At 46.8% G+C, this 18,386-nt stretch overlaps 1 protein-coding gene across 11 annotated transcripts in view; it reads right to left on the reverse strand.

Moving 5' to 3' along the window:
* Positions 1-18,386, reverse strand: part of R3HDM1 (R3H domain containing 1) — a 536,983-nt gene that overhangs the window by 72,106 nt on the left and 446,491 nt on the right. For all 11 annotated transcript variants that reach the window (XM_078681804.1, XM_078681797.1, XM_078681794.1 and 8 more), the window contains 4 exons: positions 10,054-10,157; positions 5,430-5,602; positions 4,635-4,779; positions 1,483-1,562 (listed from right to left, as the gene is read on the reverse strand). In XM_078681804.1, coding sequence (XP_078537930.1) covers positions 1,483-1,562; positions 4,635-4,779; positions 5,430-5,602; positions 10,054-10,157 — 502 coding nt within the window. The remainder of the gene's footprint in view (positions 1-1,482; positions 1,563-4,634; positions 4,780-5,429; positions 5,603-10,053; positions 10,158-18,386) is intronic.

Below are 18,386 nucleotides of genomic sequence, written 5' to 3' on the forward strand. Positions count from 1 at the left end.
CACCCTAAAGAAGAACCCAACTAAATAGAAGTACAAATACACAGATTGAAGACCTCTTTGCCACTTATCAGAGAAGTCTCATAAAGGGAAATCCCGGCTGCTATTGCCAAACAAGACTTTTATCTCTCTTTTCTGAGCTCATTATACAATTTTAAAGGAATTCACTCATTCCATAATACCTTTTTGCATAAAGTTAAATAACATGCCATTAGTTCAGGAGAAAGACACAAAATTCCTTAAAAACTGACCCGACGCAGCGGTTCGGGCTGGACCATTCCTTTTGGAGCAGGACCAAGAGCGAGTTTCTTTTAGCTGGTCTCTACACTTCACCACCAGGGCTGGTGGGCCAGCCTTTTTCAACGTTGTCCTTTTACAAGACGCCTTTCAATTCTTTCTTTCTTTACTTTTTTTAAGAACATACTACAGCTCCCAAGACAGTGCTAATAAGCTGGCAGTTTGCTTCTCAATTGACCTCAGTGCACCACATTAGATATAGGATATAGCCACTGCCTCTAAAGCAGTCAAAAAAACATATAATGGTATTACCCATCATGTTTCATTGTTTTACCATTCCAAGACGACCAACACTTTGGTTCCAAACATGAATATCATGAAGGCACTTTAAAACAACAATACCATTTGATGCTTTTTTGAATGTATTTGTTAATGCTAGCATATGCCCCCATCCGTCTTCAGACAGCACCGCCCATTTTGTTTTCAAACTTTATCTTTTTCAATATACTTTGCATTTGTTATTGATTTTGTATTTGTGTGTTATTGTGGCTCTCGAAGTGGGGAATGCGAGAATAGGCCAGCGGATGGATGAATGGATGTACGAGTGCAAGAATGAGTGGCTGGGTACATTTATGACAATTTACTGAGTGCCTAAACCCATAAATGATTGAAGAAACACTTTCATTTATAAGTTAGCCCTATCGGCTTTGTCAATGCATCTATTTATTTCCTACCAATGTACTCAATTACAAAATAAACATTTCATTTATGTTTGTAGCATTGCTAACAAATACTTCCTCATCAATGACACTGCAACTGGAAGGAGTGTGAATGATGCACCCATAGGCGTCCAGGTTTAGTGGTCTGCGTAAGGGTGAATGAGTGGTCTGTGTCCGTGCAGGGGGACGGAGTATGTTTCTGTGTGTGTAGGGTGAGCAATGTGCCTTTGAGAGGAGACTGAGGAGTGTGCCTGTGTGTGTGGGTGGTGAGCATCGTGCCTGTGAGTGGAGGAGAAGTGGTGCTCTAAGTGTGAGCGGAGGGTGAACAGCATGCCCATTTAAAGGGAGGTGAGCAGTACGCCTATGTGAGCGGATGGTGAGTGGTACCCATGTGCGAGTGAAGGGTGAGAGGTGTACTTTTGTTAGTGCAGGTTGAAGCACATTATATCCAGAACTATTGGCATTGTCAATGCTTTTTGGAGTAATAACAACTATTTCTAAAAGAAATGCTTTAAACCGCATCTTGTACCTGTTGAGTAGTTATGTGTCCATGTAGCAAAGGTGGATTGTACTGCAAAGGCTGCCCAAGCAATGGATACCTGGCTTCTCCTGAAGAAGAAAAAACAAAGTCTGGAAATCTCTTAATGGGACAATATCAGGCTCATTTATGCATTTCAGAAATACAATATTTCTGTACAATGGATGCTGAATGTAAAATAACTATTATTCAAGCTTTGACGAAGAAAATTGGTTTACTCAGCGTAAGATTGAATACAGTACTTTACAATACCCTTTACCCTTGGACTTTTTAACATGCATTTTCATATTCTATGCAGACTGCAGAATCAGCCCTGCATTACTAGTAAAAAATAGAAATTAATTTTAAAAAACGATGCATGAGAAAAAAAAAATTACAGTACTGAATTGGTGTACAGGTATGGTAAATGGATTCTTTTCAAAGGAATTACAAACCTATAATTACAAAAATGCAAGAGATTAAAAAAAGAAATTAAACTACTAAGTAAAAACTACTCGGAAGAAAGCAGTTTATAATCTGAAGCCCACAAAGACCGGATATTGCAATATGTGACAACACATGCACACCATTAAGTATGAGTGTTACGAGTAATCCACAAGCCATAACAGAACTGGTCCTCTATTGTTTCTCGCATGGGCGTAACAAACGCCCCCGCAGGCCCCGCGGTGCGGGGGGGGGGGGCCCACTCTCCTCAGTTAATGAAGGGGGCCCCGCCCCCGCTCCCTCAGCTCGTCAGAGCTGTGAGAGAGGCTTGCAAGCCTCTCTCCCTCGAAAGCAGGTGCAGGTTGCAGCCTGCTCTGAGCCCCTCGCCCCCCTCCCTCTGACTGAAGAGAGACAAAGTATCAATATGGTTTCTCTTCAGTCAGAGCCAGAGGCAGGCCCGGGACAAGGGTGGGGGCCCCAGAGACAGCAGTCTCCACTGCTCCTCTGAGGCAGCACAGAGCAGGGACCCTGACAGGGAGAGGGGGGTCTGGGGGCCCCAGAGAGCAGGAGGCAGCACAGAGCAGGGACCCTGACAAGGAGAGGGGGGGCTGGGGGCCCCGGAGAGCAGGAGGCAGCACAGAGCAGGGACCCTGACAAGGTGAGGGGGGGCTGGGGGCCCCGGAGACCAGGAGGCAGCACAGAGCAGGGACCCTGACAATGAGAGGGGGGGCTGGGGGCCCAAGAGAGCAGGAGGCAGCACAGAGCAGGGACCCTGACAATGAGAGGGGGGCTGGAGGCCCAGAGAGCAGGAGGCAGCATAGAGCACTGCTCAGGACCCTGACAAGGAGAGGGGGGCTGGGGGCCCCAGAGAGCAGGAGGCAGCACAGAGCACTGCTCGGGACCCTGACAAGGAAGGGGGCTGGGGGCCCCAGAGAGAGAGGAGGCAGCACAGAGCACTGCTCGGGACCCTGACAAGGACAGGGGGGAGGGGGGCAGAGAGAGAGGAGACAGCACAGAGCACTGCTTGGGACCCTGACAAGGAGAGGGGGGGCTGGGGGCCCCAGAGAGAGAGGAGGCAGCACAGAGCACTGCTCAGGACCATGACAAGGACGGGGGGTGGGGGCCCCAGAGAGAGAGCAGGAGTCAGCACAGAGCACTGCTCGGGACCCTGACAAGGAGAGGGGGGGCCCAGAGAGAGAGGAGGCAGCACAGAGTACTGCTCGGGACCCTGACAAGGAGAGGGGAGGCTGGGGGCCCCAGAGAGAGAGAGGAGGCAGCACAGAGCACTGCTCGGGACCCTGACAAGGACGGGGGTGGGGGCCCCAGAGAGCAGGAGACAGCACAGAGCACTGCTCAGGACTCTGACAAGGAGAGGGGGGGCCTGGGGGCCCCGGAGAGCAGGAGGCAGCACAGAGCACTGCTCAGGACCCTGACAAGGACGGGGGTGGGGTCCCCAGAGAGAGAGCAGGAGGCAGCACAGAGCACTGCTCAGGACCCCAACAAGGACGGGGGCCCAGAGAGAGAGGAAGCAGCACAAACCACTGCTCAGGACCCTGACAAGGACGGGGGCCTGGGGGCACCAGAGAGAGAGGAGGCAGCACAGAGCACTGTTCGAGACCCTGACAAGGACTGGGTTGGGGGCCCCAGAGAGAGAGCAGGAGGCAGCACAGAGCACTGCTCAGGACCCTGGCAAGGGTGGGAGTCACTCAACCATACACTACCTAGATCAGCCAGAAAGACAGTGACGGCTGGACAGGTTCCACCTTGATGAACTTAATTGCGCCCGCAAGCAGGACACAATGCAGCCCCGGTACCCCGCCTGAATTACATACCTCAGACCTCATGAACACCACCCCAGTTTCACGTCCCAGTTGCTAGTTAAAAACCACAACCGGTAGTTGGTTCGCCGGTAGAAAATAGGAGAGAGATTCATTTCCATATGTAAAGGCATACACAACAATATGATAAGATATGATGCAGTGACCACACTATATACTGAGTTCACATTCTCCCGGACAGGCGATTGCATGTACAAATGTTTGAAACGTATGTAATGATGTCAATTACAATGCATTGCCATGTGATACGTTTACTATACGGAAATGCTAATAAAAAAGTATTCAACAAAAAAACACACAAGCCGATTCCCCAGGTAGGGGTAAAATGGGTGATTATGTACAATGTATGATAGAAGGATCAAGTGTCAAAGCAAGACGTACTTTCGTTTCGAAATCTAAATGATGTATGTCGTCAGTTGGGGGGACGAGTGCGGGGTGTTTGAAGCTTCCCAAGTGGTTTATAACGCAGACAACATTGTCAACTACTAAACACGAAATGTCACACTCCACAATGCTAATTTGCCTCTTGCTGACCTGCACTCGAAGATAGTATGTGATATAAATAAACGACAAAGTAATGTATGGTCATGAAGGTTATGCTTTCGGTGTGGTAAACCGAAGTACCGTATTGAATACAAAAACGCAATAAAGTTTGTTAATAAAAAAATAAGATCCACAGAAAGCACATTCTTGTTCTGGCACTAGATTGCGTAAGTCAGACCAGTAATAATTAGACATACCCCCGACCTGACAATTTTAATTTATTTTCATAACAATCGGTTAAGAATAATGCCAACTAGTGATCTTTACTTACTTCAACAATGCTGGACATTATGCTGAGGAAGTGCCATGAACACATATTGCTTCTCCGAGGCATCTTACCTTGTCCAGGGAGAAATGGTCTAGAAAATTGGGGCATGACAGAAATCGATGTCAGTCCAGGGCGGATATTTTTGATGCTTGATAACTGGAGTGGTAACGGTGATTGAACTGGAGACGTTGCTGGGCTGGGTAGCTGTGGGCTATGCTGAAAAATCACAAAACACATTAATTCCAAAGACAGACCACACATATATAGCGAAAGGACTGTTCAAATAAAATGAATGCCAAACCTCTCAAACATATTTAATTCCGAATGTGTAAATGAATGCTAAACCTCTCAAACATATTTAATTCCGAAATCTGTAAAATTCTAATGATCTTTTAGTTCATTTTCTCACTCCTCTCAGGTACAGCTTCCCATCGTGAGACAGCTGCATAGTAATTTTATCAAGAATTGATGCAACAACCGTGAGCAGTTAGTTTTTTTACATTTATTTTTTGCAGCTGTACGAAAAATGCTCTTGGAAATTTTATCTGGAAACATTTTGTTTGGATCGAACTGCTCCACTTAAAAATAAGCCAGATTGAAATATCCCTTGACTTAAAGTACATTTCTGATGGAGACCACATTTTATAATTTGAGTGAAAGGCGTTCTAAAGCTGCCTTCAGGCATTATTGTCGATACATAAAAACAAGAAGTAAGTATTAAAATGTACATGCAACGTAAAATCTCTTAGCTTGTTAACTCATTGTGAAGTAATTCTAAATGTAATTCAATTGTCAAGTTACTTTTTATTAAACTATACACACGTTTACAATACAAAAATATAGCTAAAGCACAAATGTTGGCATACCTGCGTAGATGGGTCTATACTACAAAAATCTGTGGATTTCGGTCCTCTTTGATGGTCACAATAATATTTGCTTTGCTTCCAATGTGGAGGTGAATGGGGTCGCGGCGGAGCATTATTAGGTAGGCTAAGCTGCATCATCACCATTCCTCCCCCTGGAGGAGGGGGTGGAACACCTAAGGAATTAAAACAGGCATTAAACATTTCAATATGATGCCATCATCAGTCCACAATGTGTGTAGCTTGTGTGCTTATAGGCTCTAGAAAGAGTGATCCTTAGCAATGATGGGACAACTTAGTATTTTATCTGTCAATTATGCTGAGTAATTAACATTCACAATTAACAGAGCTCTCAAGCAGCATGGGAGATAAAAAAACAAATATTATGAGTGAGCTGATGCCTTAGACATAGCCGAGGGAATCGTGCTGTCGAATGCACTGAACAAGGGCAGAACAAGTCCACATGATTAGATTTGATTTATGGTTTGTAAAGCGCTTGAATCACGCCGTGAGGGGTCTCTCCGCGCTAGGACTTTGCTTTTGTCGGCCAAGGAAGGGACCTATTAAAACAGTGCCGTCTTAAGAAGCCTCCGGAACGGCAGGTGATCAGAGCACTCCAACAGCTGGATGGGTAGTTGGTTCCAGTAGGTCGGGGCTAAATGGAAGAACTCTAACTCCCTGCTGGGATTTTTTGCAACGAGGAACTACAAGAACAGATTTGGAGCCAGAACGAAGTGCCCTGGGAAGCTGGTATTTTGTGGATTTGTCTGTCAGATAACTGGGGCCTTTACCGTTTAGGGATTTGTGTACAATACAACATATCTTAAAACAGATCCGCTTGCGCACTGGGAGCTAATGCAAGCTCTGCAAGAGGGGAAGGGAACATGCAGTTAGAACAACACCTGAAAATGTAAACAATTCAAACCTTCCTCCGACAATACTCCATGGAGAACATAGCTTAAAATCTCATACAACTGGACAACGTTTCTAGCCAGTCATCCACTTATAACCCAGCTTCCCCATCACTGCCTTCATAAAACCTACTGTCGCACACAACAGCACTTGGCATGTTGGATGTTGACGCTATCCGAAACAAATGACTACCTGGCGGACTATCTGACATGCCTTGGACAAAAAGTATAAATGTAATCAAGCTTTAGGTTTGCAACACAGATTGAAATTAAGATCATGCATGTCACAAGCTAAGGCTATTCCCATTCTTTGGGAAATCCATCATGTTAATGAAACTATATTTGCTACTATTTTCCATAAAAACTATTGGTTTCTTGTGAGAAAGTGCCATCTTTCTAGCCCTGGTATGCCCCCACTTTTTTCTGAACTGCTGATGTGCTTTGACTGAGTGTGCCCTGGGTTCCTGCCAACCAGGTACCCAGGGCCTGTGTTCCTTCCCTAAAACGGTGTTGAAACTAAAACCCAATTGGCATCTCTGGTCACCTATCAGCCCCTAGTAAATGGTACCCTAGGTACCCAGGGCATGGTGACCAGAGAAGACCCCCGAGGACTGCAGCACTTATTCTGCCACCCCTCATGGGCCCTGTACCCTGACACCCACACATTGCCTTTGCAGGCTGAGTGTCGAAGTACAGAACTAAACAAAGAGGTTACGTGGCACACATCCCTATGTGCCATGTCCACAGGACCCACTGCCCGGGCATACTTCAGTCACCCCTCTAGCTGGGTGCCCTATGCCAGAGGTGTGGGCACAGGTGCATGAGCCCTGTGCCCCTACAGTACCCAGGGCCATTCCTGGGCACTTCAAGTGCAGTGATGCCATCAAGAGTATATGGTGCTGGGAGGTTGTCATTACAAACTCCACAGCACCATAATGGCTACACTGAAGACTGACAAGTTTGGTACCAAACTTCTCAGCACATTAAACCCGCACTGATGCCAGTGTGGGATTTAATATAAAATGCACCAGAGGGCATCTTAGAGATGCCCCCTGAAAACCTAGCCTACAATCCACGACTGGGCTGAGAGGCTGCAGAGGCTGCCCCACAGCAGGCATGTTGCCGGACCCCTGGGTGGAGAGCCCCCCGCTCTCCTGGGCCTGCAACAATGCACATCCTGGACGAGGTGCTAGGTCTCCTCCCCCAGGCTGGGCAGGGGGAAGTTTCAAAGGCCTCTGATAGCTTCTCCAGACCATTTGCTGTACCCAGCAACTGGCCCCCACCAGTTCTGACCCCACTCTGGCGGGAAGAATGGTGGGAAAAACTACGTCAGGAAGGGGGGGGGGGTTGCCAGCCTAGGCCAACCCCACCCCTCAGGTGGGGGAGACGTGGTGAAGCACGACCCCGGGCTCCGGCCATCTTGAAGATGGGGAGCCCTGCCCAATCACAGCTAGGCTCCTGCCCCCTTCCCACAGGAGAGGAGCAGGCTAGGTGGTGTACCCACCCCAGGACAGGGACCTGTTGGTCCCTGCCCTTGCCCTACCTGTAACGCCCCTAAATTCGGTATTTAGGGGCTCCCTGAACCTTCCTTCCTCAGATCCCGATACCAAAAGAAGATCAAGAAGAAGAAGACCCGCCGAGCAGCTGCTAACAACAGGACGACAACAACGGACTTGGCCCCAGCCCTACCGGCCTGTCGATCCTGGAACCTGTTCCTGCCTAAATCCCGGCGACTCCTGCGGACAGCAACCTTGGGACACCCAGAGGACCTGCCTGCCTTGACCCTCTTAAAGACTGGGATTCCCATCAGCAGAGGCTCTGCTGCAACAACCCCCCCGGTGCCAGCCAGGAAGCTCCGGACCAGCCTACTCTGCACCCGCCGAGCCCGGCCCGTGCCAGAGTGATCCAAGACCACGAGGACGTCCCCCCGGCGACTGAGACCCGAAGTCCAGTGCCCAAAGACCCTCCTCGACAAACCAGACGATGCCTGCAAACTCAGAACCAGGGCCCCCCCCCCAACTGCGACCAGCTGAGGGTAAGCTTTTCCGACACCCAAAGACACCCCTGCACCCGGCGCCACCCGGCGCCCCACAGACCCCTGTGCCTCCCTTTGGGGTACCTACCTGTGCTCAAAGATCCCAACTTGCCTCTTGGCGTGCTGGTCGCCCCTGGAGAGTCTCCGCCCCTGAGCCTGCAGCCTTTGTTCCTTCTTTACCTTTTCAATTGGATAACATTGAGCGCCCGACGGCTCAAAAGCACCCTGCACCCTTCCGCCCGAGTGCCTCTGGCTGTGCCACCTTTCTCCTATCCTGCTTCCCCCTTTGTCCTAAGCAAGTGACCAGGAGCCCAGCAACCACAGCCGCGTGGCCTGCTAGCCAGCAGCCACCAACCGGAGGCCCCCTCTCCCCCATTGGATAACATTGGGCCTAACTACCTCTACACCCGGCCGCCCCTACGCCGCTGAGGGTGTACCAACTGTACCTACCGGACACTGGGGGACCCCTAAGTCTATGCCCAGAACCACAACTTCACCAGTCGAGTACTCACCAGGAAACCGGTAACTCACTTACCTGCCATTGAATAACATTGACTGGTTTGACTCGAAAAATCTTCGAAGTGTCTACTTTTGAAAACGTAAAATATTCATATAAAATCATCCGAATTCCGAAATACTCACCTGTGATCAGGAGAGGAGCCAGTACTGTACCCTGTAGCCCAGTACTGAACCGCAAAAGTAATCCCTACAAGGTTTACTAGTAACTTGTAGGAGTGCATTGTCTGCTTTTCTATGAAATTTCTTCTAAAAGTGTCTACTTTTGAAAACTAGAAATATTCTTTAGAAATCATACGAAATACTGAAACGTAATTACTTACCTGTTTTAAGTTGAGACCCCAGTGCTGGCCCCAGGAGCCCAGTAATGGATTACAAAAGTAACGAGATCGTACTTTACCTGCATCCTGAATTTTCTCCGATTGGATAACATTGCCAGGTTTCGCTTGAAAAGTTTCTAAGTGTGAACTTTTAAAATATCTTTTTATTCCTGAAAAATCACTACAATACCTAAAACGTTTTTGCTAAACTGTTTTCAGCTTAGACCCCAGGACTGAACCTAGGAGACAGTCCTGGAATTACTAAAGTAATCTACAAAGTAATCAACTGTGTTTATATAAGGAAATCCATTGAGCTCAATGTTAAATTGTGTGTAGAATTGTGTTGCCTACTGCAACCCCTGTACCTATTGTATTTACAAAGTTAATTGCCTTTCTGCAAAGTACTCATCTGAGACCTCTCATATGGAGAACAGTACATTTTGATACCTGTTCTAAAAATAAAACAACTATATCTCTTGATATAAAAACAATTGGCCTGGAGTTCAAGTCTTTGAGTGTGTGAAACCTTTTGCTGACTAAGTGTGTGCAACAAATGCTTTACACTGTCCTCTGGTACTGCCTTATTGCTCGACCAAGCTACCACTTTAGAGAGTAAGGTCACACCTGGCTTTAAACTCTGTTATACCTCTGGGGTTTGTGGACTCCATACACACTGTACCTTATTCTGGTCCAGTGTATATAGAGCCACTTTCTCACATTTCTGGTTACAGAGTAGTCATGCTTTTAGGCTGACTTGTGTTCATAAACCTATTTTGCATTGCTTTCGCCATCCTTTGTGTATAACTATTAACACTTGTCATTTTGTGCTACTAGTTCATACAAACCTGTACAGTGCTGTCCTTGCAGTTGCTGTGCGTTGCAGGGTGGCGAAGTGCGAGTAAACTGAATTTGTTCTGAGCCTGGAGGCTGCAAATATCCTACCGATGAACTGTAAGAAAATTCAGGAGAGAAACAGAAGTAGTGTGTATTATGTTACACTATTGCTTCTGAATTATATAAACACCACATTTGGAGGAACTAATCTTGTTCTAAAGAGGCTTCCCTCCACTCCATTAACTACTCTGAACAACTGTACATAACATATTCACACTTAAATTAACAGGATTTAACAATTTTGAATTCTTTTAGAAGGCACAGCCTTTCATTACATAACAGGACATAAATACAGCATTTTATCGAAAAGTGCTTGCCAAAACAAGAACATTACAAAGATATAACAAGGTGTTGTTATAACAGAATTGGTCTTTTTAATGATGACCACTATTCGGCTTACGGCAAATAAAAGGTCCACTATTACATTCTGGAACTGGTTCAGTGCCACTAGTCTGAGTAGTGAACCAAAACTTTAAGTTTCTGAAACTAAAAGGTAACTTCCATTGATGATTCAGTGTCAACGTGGAAGTCCGCAAGGTGCTTGATGAAATTACAGTGGCAATCAGGTGTGTCCAGAAGTCAGTGTCTGGGCTAAACATAATTTAACTGATCTTAAAAACCCATTAAAGTGCCAAGTGATTTTTAACCTTTGCAAACGGAAGCAGTGATGGCCCAGAATTCAATGACTTTTGGCTTGGTATCCACTGGACACCAAGATTTTACCAGTTTCCTCCAGACACTGGACATTGGGGTTTATGAGCCAAACAAAGAAAAAATGTAATCTCTAGAAAAGTAATTGCTGGAGATCTAGCTCAAATGGTTCAGGAAACAGGACAACCAGGTTCAGCAGAAAGGTCCAGACCCCAGGCGGAAGCTTGAAGACAGAGAACCTCCAGGACCCTTCAAGACTGCAGACTCACCAGTAATGATCTAGTAAAGAGTTTCTGAAGCTCCATGACCAAGACTGTTTTGTACTGGTACTGCACCAGCTCCAGCACCGGGACAGTGCATCAGATCTGGACAATGACTGATATAAAGATGGGTTGCTGGCGCCTCGCCTACCGGGTAAATTGGGTAACTGGGTAATCTACATCGAGGCCTGCCTTGCTAAGATCCAACAAACTCCGGATACCTTACCCTCTCTTTACCAACACTCTCCCTTTAATGCGTCAGTGCTCCGATCTCATCCAAACTCTAGTGCAGAGACAATCATTCACCAGCGACATAGCCTGCTTCTACTTTGTTTACTATGTTCCGACGACCCACACACTGGTGCCCCTGCCTCATGCGGTGATGGCTAAGCTGGCCCAATGGGGTGGACGCACTGCTGCTCTACCCACCCTTGCTTATTTGGCTAAATCACAAATTCCAGCAAAGGGATAAAATACTCGGCCTGAATGTATGAGGCCTCAATGCTCCAGTAAAGACTCTGGGGGGTTTCTCCATGCTGAGAGACTGCGATTGCAATAGTTGTCTCATCCAAGAAACTCACTGAATTAAAGTGGACTGGAAACGCTTTGGGTCCGGTTGGTTTGACTTTTCTTCTGGTCTGGGGAAACGGGCGAGGGTAGCGGACCTTTTGGCCATGCACTTCGCAGGTCAGGTCAGGTCATCCTGGCACAAGCAGAGCTGCTGGACAGACTACTTTTCTTACAAATCTTGTTGCATGCATACACACACTTGCTAACAACTATGCTCCAAATTACCATCAGGAGACCTTCCTACTGGAAGCTACGGGCCATGTGATTGTGACTCCCTATGGCACTTGGCCAAGACGGTTACATATCTGACTTTTACAAAACATTTGCAGCCTCCTTGGCTCCCTCCTTGCCAGTCAATACAACTTTTTCAGTGTGTCAGACTCCCTCACAGACACTATAAGAAGCCACTATCACAGTACTTTCCAAGTACTCCCCACGCCTTGCTCTGCATATTGTCCCATCTCACTGTTATAGTCGATGCTAAGATTTTCACTAGCATATCGGCAGCTTGCCAGGCTCACTACATGCAGGGCCTGGTAGATCTTGAACAGGACAGGTTCATTCCAGAGAGGGGCTGCAGCGATAACACCAAAGTTTTTCCATTTCATAGGTAAAATAAGTTGTTCTCAACAGCGCGCCTTCATGTCGAAAAGGTGTTTGGCAGGTTGCACTGGCCATATCTCTGGTGGTGCTGGCCAAAGCCGGACTCTGTGCCAGATTCCAACATTGTATATATATCAATCCTAGGGCTGCGGTCAGTCAATGGCCTGATGTCGCAACTCTTTAACGTAGCACGCATCACTGCATGGGGGGACCGTTGTCACCACTCCTCTTTGCCCTTTATATGGAGCTGTTCGCAGAGAGAGTACGCAGACACACAAGCATAGCAGGCATCACCATGGGGAGTCGGAGCATAAACTCGCTTTATATGCGGACTATGTCATGACAGCCATTACACAACCCTTCACCTCCCTCACCCCACTGATGCAGGAATTAGAAGACATTGGGAGGGCATCTGGCTTTAGGGTAAACCTTCAGAAATCCCAGGCTTTTAACCTAACCATTGCATAACCAACTCCAACTAGAATGCCTCTTCCTCTTTACCTGGGCCACTCAAGGGGTCACCTATTTAGGCCAGCAAATATACTCCATGCTACAGAGAACAGCGGAGCGTAATTAAGCTGCATTGCTCTTCACGGTCTGATCCGATCTACAATTATGAAAGGGAGGCTCCCTTTCTTGGCTGGGAAGGTTGGCGGAGGCTAAAATTACCCTCCTTCCCAAGATACTCTAGGTCATACAGACATTAACGCTGCACACTCCCCCCCCACCCATGTTAGCTACAGCACCTAATTTAAAACTACATATAGTATGGTAAGAAAGCTAGCATGACAAAGAAACAAGCATAACTGGCAGCAAAGATGGGTGGCTTGGGCTTTCCCCACTTTGTGCGCTACTATGAGGCAGAGCAACTCCAATATTTGGTAGAATGGTCTAGGCCTGGCACTGAGAAGCACTTGTGCTTTATCGATCAAGCAGTAGCCGGGATTCACATTTGGAAAGTGCCATGGCTACCTAAGCCACACCAACCACCAGAGGTTTATCTCTCTCCTGTATTTAGGGCCCTGGGAGGAGCCTGGGACAAGGTACAATTGAGACGGAATCTTTCCACCTGCATATTGTTATGCTGTGTGAGCGTGGATGCAAGTGAGTTTGTGGGGTTCTATGGCTTGTGTCCTTCCGACCTTAGAATGCTACGAGGTCACTTGACCACAAGAAGATGGGAGCCGGGAGGAGGTGGATGTATGTCTCTTCTCTTGCGCTGTGTACTAGGTTCAAGTCGATAATTAAGCAAGCTATCAGCACAACCATGTGCGACTCATCCTTCGCAACAATGGGGACGAGCGACTTGAACCTTAACAAACCCACCTGACTTTACAGCTACCACCTTTAATGGTATTCAATTGGACTATGTTGTATGTGTACAGCGTAAAGAGAAGACTTTTGGAGAAACCAGCTGCTCCTAACTCCAAAATTTCAGCGGAACGAAATTGGCAAGTTTATTATTTTCTTTTTAAACCTGACCGGAGAGCCTGTTGACCATGTGGATATTCACGAGGAAGTGCGCGAGTTCTGTATGCGTGTGTCCCATTGTTTCCTCAGAGAGGCTGGGAGCACCAACAAGGAGCGTGTGGAGCATCACGTTTGGATAAGTCACAGAGCATGTATAGCACTGACGTAGGACTTGTTAACGAGCAGAGTACCCAATCCAAAATGCTGCTCCCACGTGCCGATGTGTGTGGCAACGTCACACACATCAGCACGTGGGAGCAGCATTTTGGATTGGGTAATCTGCTCAATAATACATCTGCAGTTTGGATTTTTTTGGGGCTAGGTGGATTAACCACAACCACATAGAGAAGAAGCCTTGCTCTGGTGATGAGTGGAAGGTATTCAAACAGACTTAGATGAGTATTTTACGCCTACAATGTGTAAAGCAGTACACCGGTTTAATTTCTATCACCGAAAACAAGGCCCCCAAACAGAAAATTATGTGGCAGCTTTAAGGTGATTAACCTGTGCCACGAAGGACACCTCGGAATAGCAAACAGCAAGTGTAGAATTAAACGTTCATACTGGTGGCCTGGAGAAGATAAAGCTACAGAGAGGTCTGTCAGAAAATGTGTAAAGCGCACGTATTCTGATAAAAGTTTAATTACCCTCAAATCACCTTTACTCCCTATTGCTATTTCAAGCATGCCTTTGGAAAGAGTGGGGAATTAATTTTTGGTCCAGAGATATCAACAGCGAGCAAAAATACATTTTAGTATTGATTGATCATTTCTCTAAGTGGCCAGAGGTCAAAGTAGTTGAAAAGGCAGATTCTGAAAACTTGTATTTTTTTGGTATAAGTATTTGGAAGAAAAGCTTTGCCGTAAGATTTAATTTCAGACAATGGGGAACAATTTGTAGTTGAGTGTTTCAAAAAGTTTATAAAGGAGACCGGGATTGTACATCCCTTTATCACCCTGAAGGAAATGGTAGCGTTGAGCGCTTTAACAGGGTTATAAAAGGAGTTATTGAATTATCAAAGAGCAATAATATGGATTGGGAGGATGAGTTGAGGGAAACGGTGAGGGCATACAGAATCACCCAGAGTGAGTCCACAGGACATTTTCCATTCAAACTGATGAGAGGAAGATCAACAAGCATTAAAGACAATATGGGATGGGTGAATTGCACTAAAATTATCTCATGGTCAACAAAGAGAGTGAAGGATTCTCTATAAGTGAATCAGGTCAAATAAAAAGACAAGTATGGCCAGTCACACAGGGAAAGAAAAGTGAGTTTGCGTGTGGGTGACATAAAAGTAAAGAAAGGGTGATTGACACACAAGGGGGAAAGTAAATGTTCTGCTCCCCTTAAAGTAGTGAAGAGTTTATAGAATTCTGCCGTAAAAGAATCGTATTGTACAAAGGGAATGGCCAAATGGTTACGGAAGGTGTTGTGTCATGCAGAGACACTAGTCTGGACACTGAGGTTTGCACACAACAGAAAAAATATGATTGGGTTGAAGATGTAGTTACTTCTAGAGAAGTGAGTGATGATAACCCATCCATACTAGCTCAGTCACCACCAGACCTTCTGGAGTGTATACTACACATCCCCACAGTACAAGGAGTTAAGGTGGATGGAACGGAAGGTGGATGTTCTGACAGTGAAGGACACAAAAATGTAAAAAACACAGAGTGGGGAGGTCAATAGAGCAGGACGGCTAAGTGCCAAACCAAAACACTTGGAAGATTATATCACACATATAAATAATTAAATATTGCTAATCAACTGTTAAGGGTACACCCTCCTTAGGACTGTTTCTAGGCCTGCCCAGCTATATTTCTAACTTTATTATATTAGAGCTGTAAAAGAGGGGTTGTCTCCTTTTTGTGATTATTTAGAAATTTTAGATGTTATAAGTTTGTGCTTTTATTATTTGTAAGGAAGGGGAAGTGTTCTGTTATGTGAGCGTGGATGCAGGTGAGCTTGTGGCGTTCTCTGGCTCGTGTCCTTCCGACCTTAGAATGCTACGAGGTCACTTGACCACAAGAAGACGGAAGCCGGTGGATGTATCTCTATTCTCTTGTGCTGTGTACTAGGTTCAAATCGAGAATAAAGAAAACTATCAGCAGAACTGTGTGTGGCTCATATTTCCTAACACACATCACCACAGACACCTATAATAGGAAACCCCGACTTCCCTCCAGCTCTACAAGGGACAGCATACTCAATGGATTAAATGGGCAACTGTAAAAGGGTGGGGGACCGATTTGATCATGATGGCCTTATGGACTTGGCAGAGGTCCAATCTAACTATTGCATCCCTCCCAACACACACTGGCACTAGGTTGCCATTCGGTACTTGGTTACCCTGCCACACATGTCCAGATGCTAGCCGGTCACTCACACCCTTTGCGAAATGGCTCCTCTCCCGCCACATGGACAAACTCCTTCTTTCTGACATCAAGGCCCTCCTTAATGCCCCGATGACCAACACTAAATCTCCAGCACAGCAACGATGGGAACTGGAGTGCGAATGCCCCTTTACCCCTTAAGAGCGGTCTGATATTCTGCACCAAGCGTCTACGTCTGCTTATAGCGCTTCTGGAAAGGAGACTTTACTTAAAATTACGCATTATTGGTACCACACCCCAGTCAGAACAGCTACATGGAAATAGAGAGGGGATGATGGATGCTGGAGGCTGGAGGCAAACCGGAGATCTAGGCATACTGACACATTCTTTGCCATTGCTCCAAACTACAACAATACTGGACGGATGTTATTGTGGACAAAAATTAGATGTACAAGACCGACCTGATCGGTGTAGGAAACTGTCTCTCTATATGGTGCACTAAAAAGAAGTACACTGTCTAGAGAGTTCAGTGGGTCCCCAACTGGTTTACACAGGCTAAAGTAGATTACACTAATGCTCCATTTTGTGGTAGCGTGGACAAATAGTTAGCCTTATCAGAGGGTAGTGCTAAGCATCTATTGTACTCTCAGAGGGAATAACTGAAGCACACATTCCAAGAATAAATCCGAGACCAAAGTAGAAAAATAACACCAAGAACTTACGGTAGTTGAAAAGTAAGTACTGTTTTCGGTAGCAATTTATTTCTACAGGTAAGTAAATATTTTAAAGTTGTGCACCTTTACTCACAATGCAGTCCTATCGAGAGGAAATACATAATTGCAGAACAGTAAGTAAAATCGGTTTCAGGGGTTCACCTTCGTGGTTTCTGCTTGTAGTGGGCCAAGGTACAAAGTACTGCCAGCAGTTCTTCGGGAACTGCCTGGGTTTAGCCGGGAACAGGGTGCTGGTGAAGTTGGTAGCTGTGAAGGGAGAGCACCTGGAAACAGGCTGCAAAGAGGTACTGGGGGACAACTCCAACAGCTCCCAACAGGGCCTTGGTCTCAAGTGTCCTTGGGACAAGGGGGCACAGCCAGTTATTCAGTACCAAGACTGGGCAGCTCGGGTGCAGAGTATATACGTCGGCTGGGTGTGCAAAGGGGCTCCTCGCAGTTAGGGACAAACAGCTAGCAGGGGCAAAATCACGACTGCTGGACCACTCACAAAGTGGTTCTCAGTGATGTTGACGTCCCTTGACAGCTGCTTGGTCGTGGTTAAGTTAGAATCAGATTGGACTCTCGCTGTTGGTGCTGGGTGCAACCCGTCCAGTACTCCATGTCTCTGGTTGGTCCTGGTATCTTCACACTCTTTGGGGAGAAATATCTGACCCTCCAGAGCAAGGGTACCTCTTCCTGGCTGTCTGCAGCATTAGTCGGGCCAGGGAGGTGCAAGGCAGTGGTCCAGACAATGCTCTTCGGGGCATACGGACTGGAGAGAAGTGGCTCATCTACTCCAAGGGAGACTGTAGGTGATTTTCAAAGTGCTGGCCGGCTAGCCAAGACTTGTGGTAGATCTGCCTGCAGGACGTGTCACAATGTCGTGATTGTAGAGAGTTGCGAGCCCGCAGGATTTCGGACCACAAAGTCCACAGCTTTTCTGCAGTTCTCGCCAGGTAGCGACTCTTCCTCGTCCTTCTCTTGATCAGTCAAATCTCAGTTCTTGGGTTCAGGGTTGCCACCTAAATACTCAATTTAGGGGCGTTACGGAGCGACAGGGAGTTGCCAATGGGCCATCAACCTTTAGGGTGTCTACACCTTATATATGACCACTTCCTGTGGGAAGTGGGCATAGCCCGACCCAAGATTGCTAATTCCATCCAAAACAAGAGGGAGGAACCTGAAAAGGTGGTGTCCGCATCAGTTAGTCCACCTTAAGGGTGGTGCTGGCTTGGTGTTGGACACCCTCCTAACTTATTAGTTTCCCGCCTGTCTTGCTGCCAAAAGTGGGGTCAGGTCAGGGAGGTGGGCATCTCCGCTAGCTAGAGAGGCTGGGTTTGCATAACAAAGGCGGTGTGGCCTTTGAAGCTTCCTGCCCTGGAATGCAGATCCTGCGTGGAGGAGGTGTAAAAACCTCTGCCCCAAACAGGCTTAGTTCTTCATCTCTGAGAGCATAGGCTCTCACCTCATGGGGTCACAACCTCGTCTGTGCTGGTCGGCTGGTCAAGCCCAGTCAATCAACACACTAGTAGTTGGTAGATTTTCAGGGGACACCTCTAAGGTGTCCTCTGGGTGCATTTATTATTAAATTCAACACTGACACCAGTGTAGGTTTATTAATACGAGATGCTTGGTACCAACATCTGGGGGTACAGTGAAGCCATTATGTAATTGGGGAACT

Source organism: Lissotriton helveticus, chromosome 3_1 (genome assembly GCF_964261635.1).
Source record: "Lissotriton helveticus chromosome 3_1, aLisHel1.1, whole genome shotgun sequence".
NCBI lineage: Eukaryota > Metazoa > Chordata > Amphibia > Caudata > Salamandridae > Lissotriton > Lissotriton helveticus.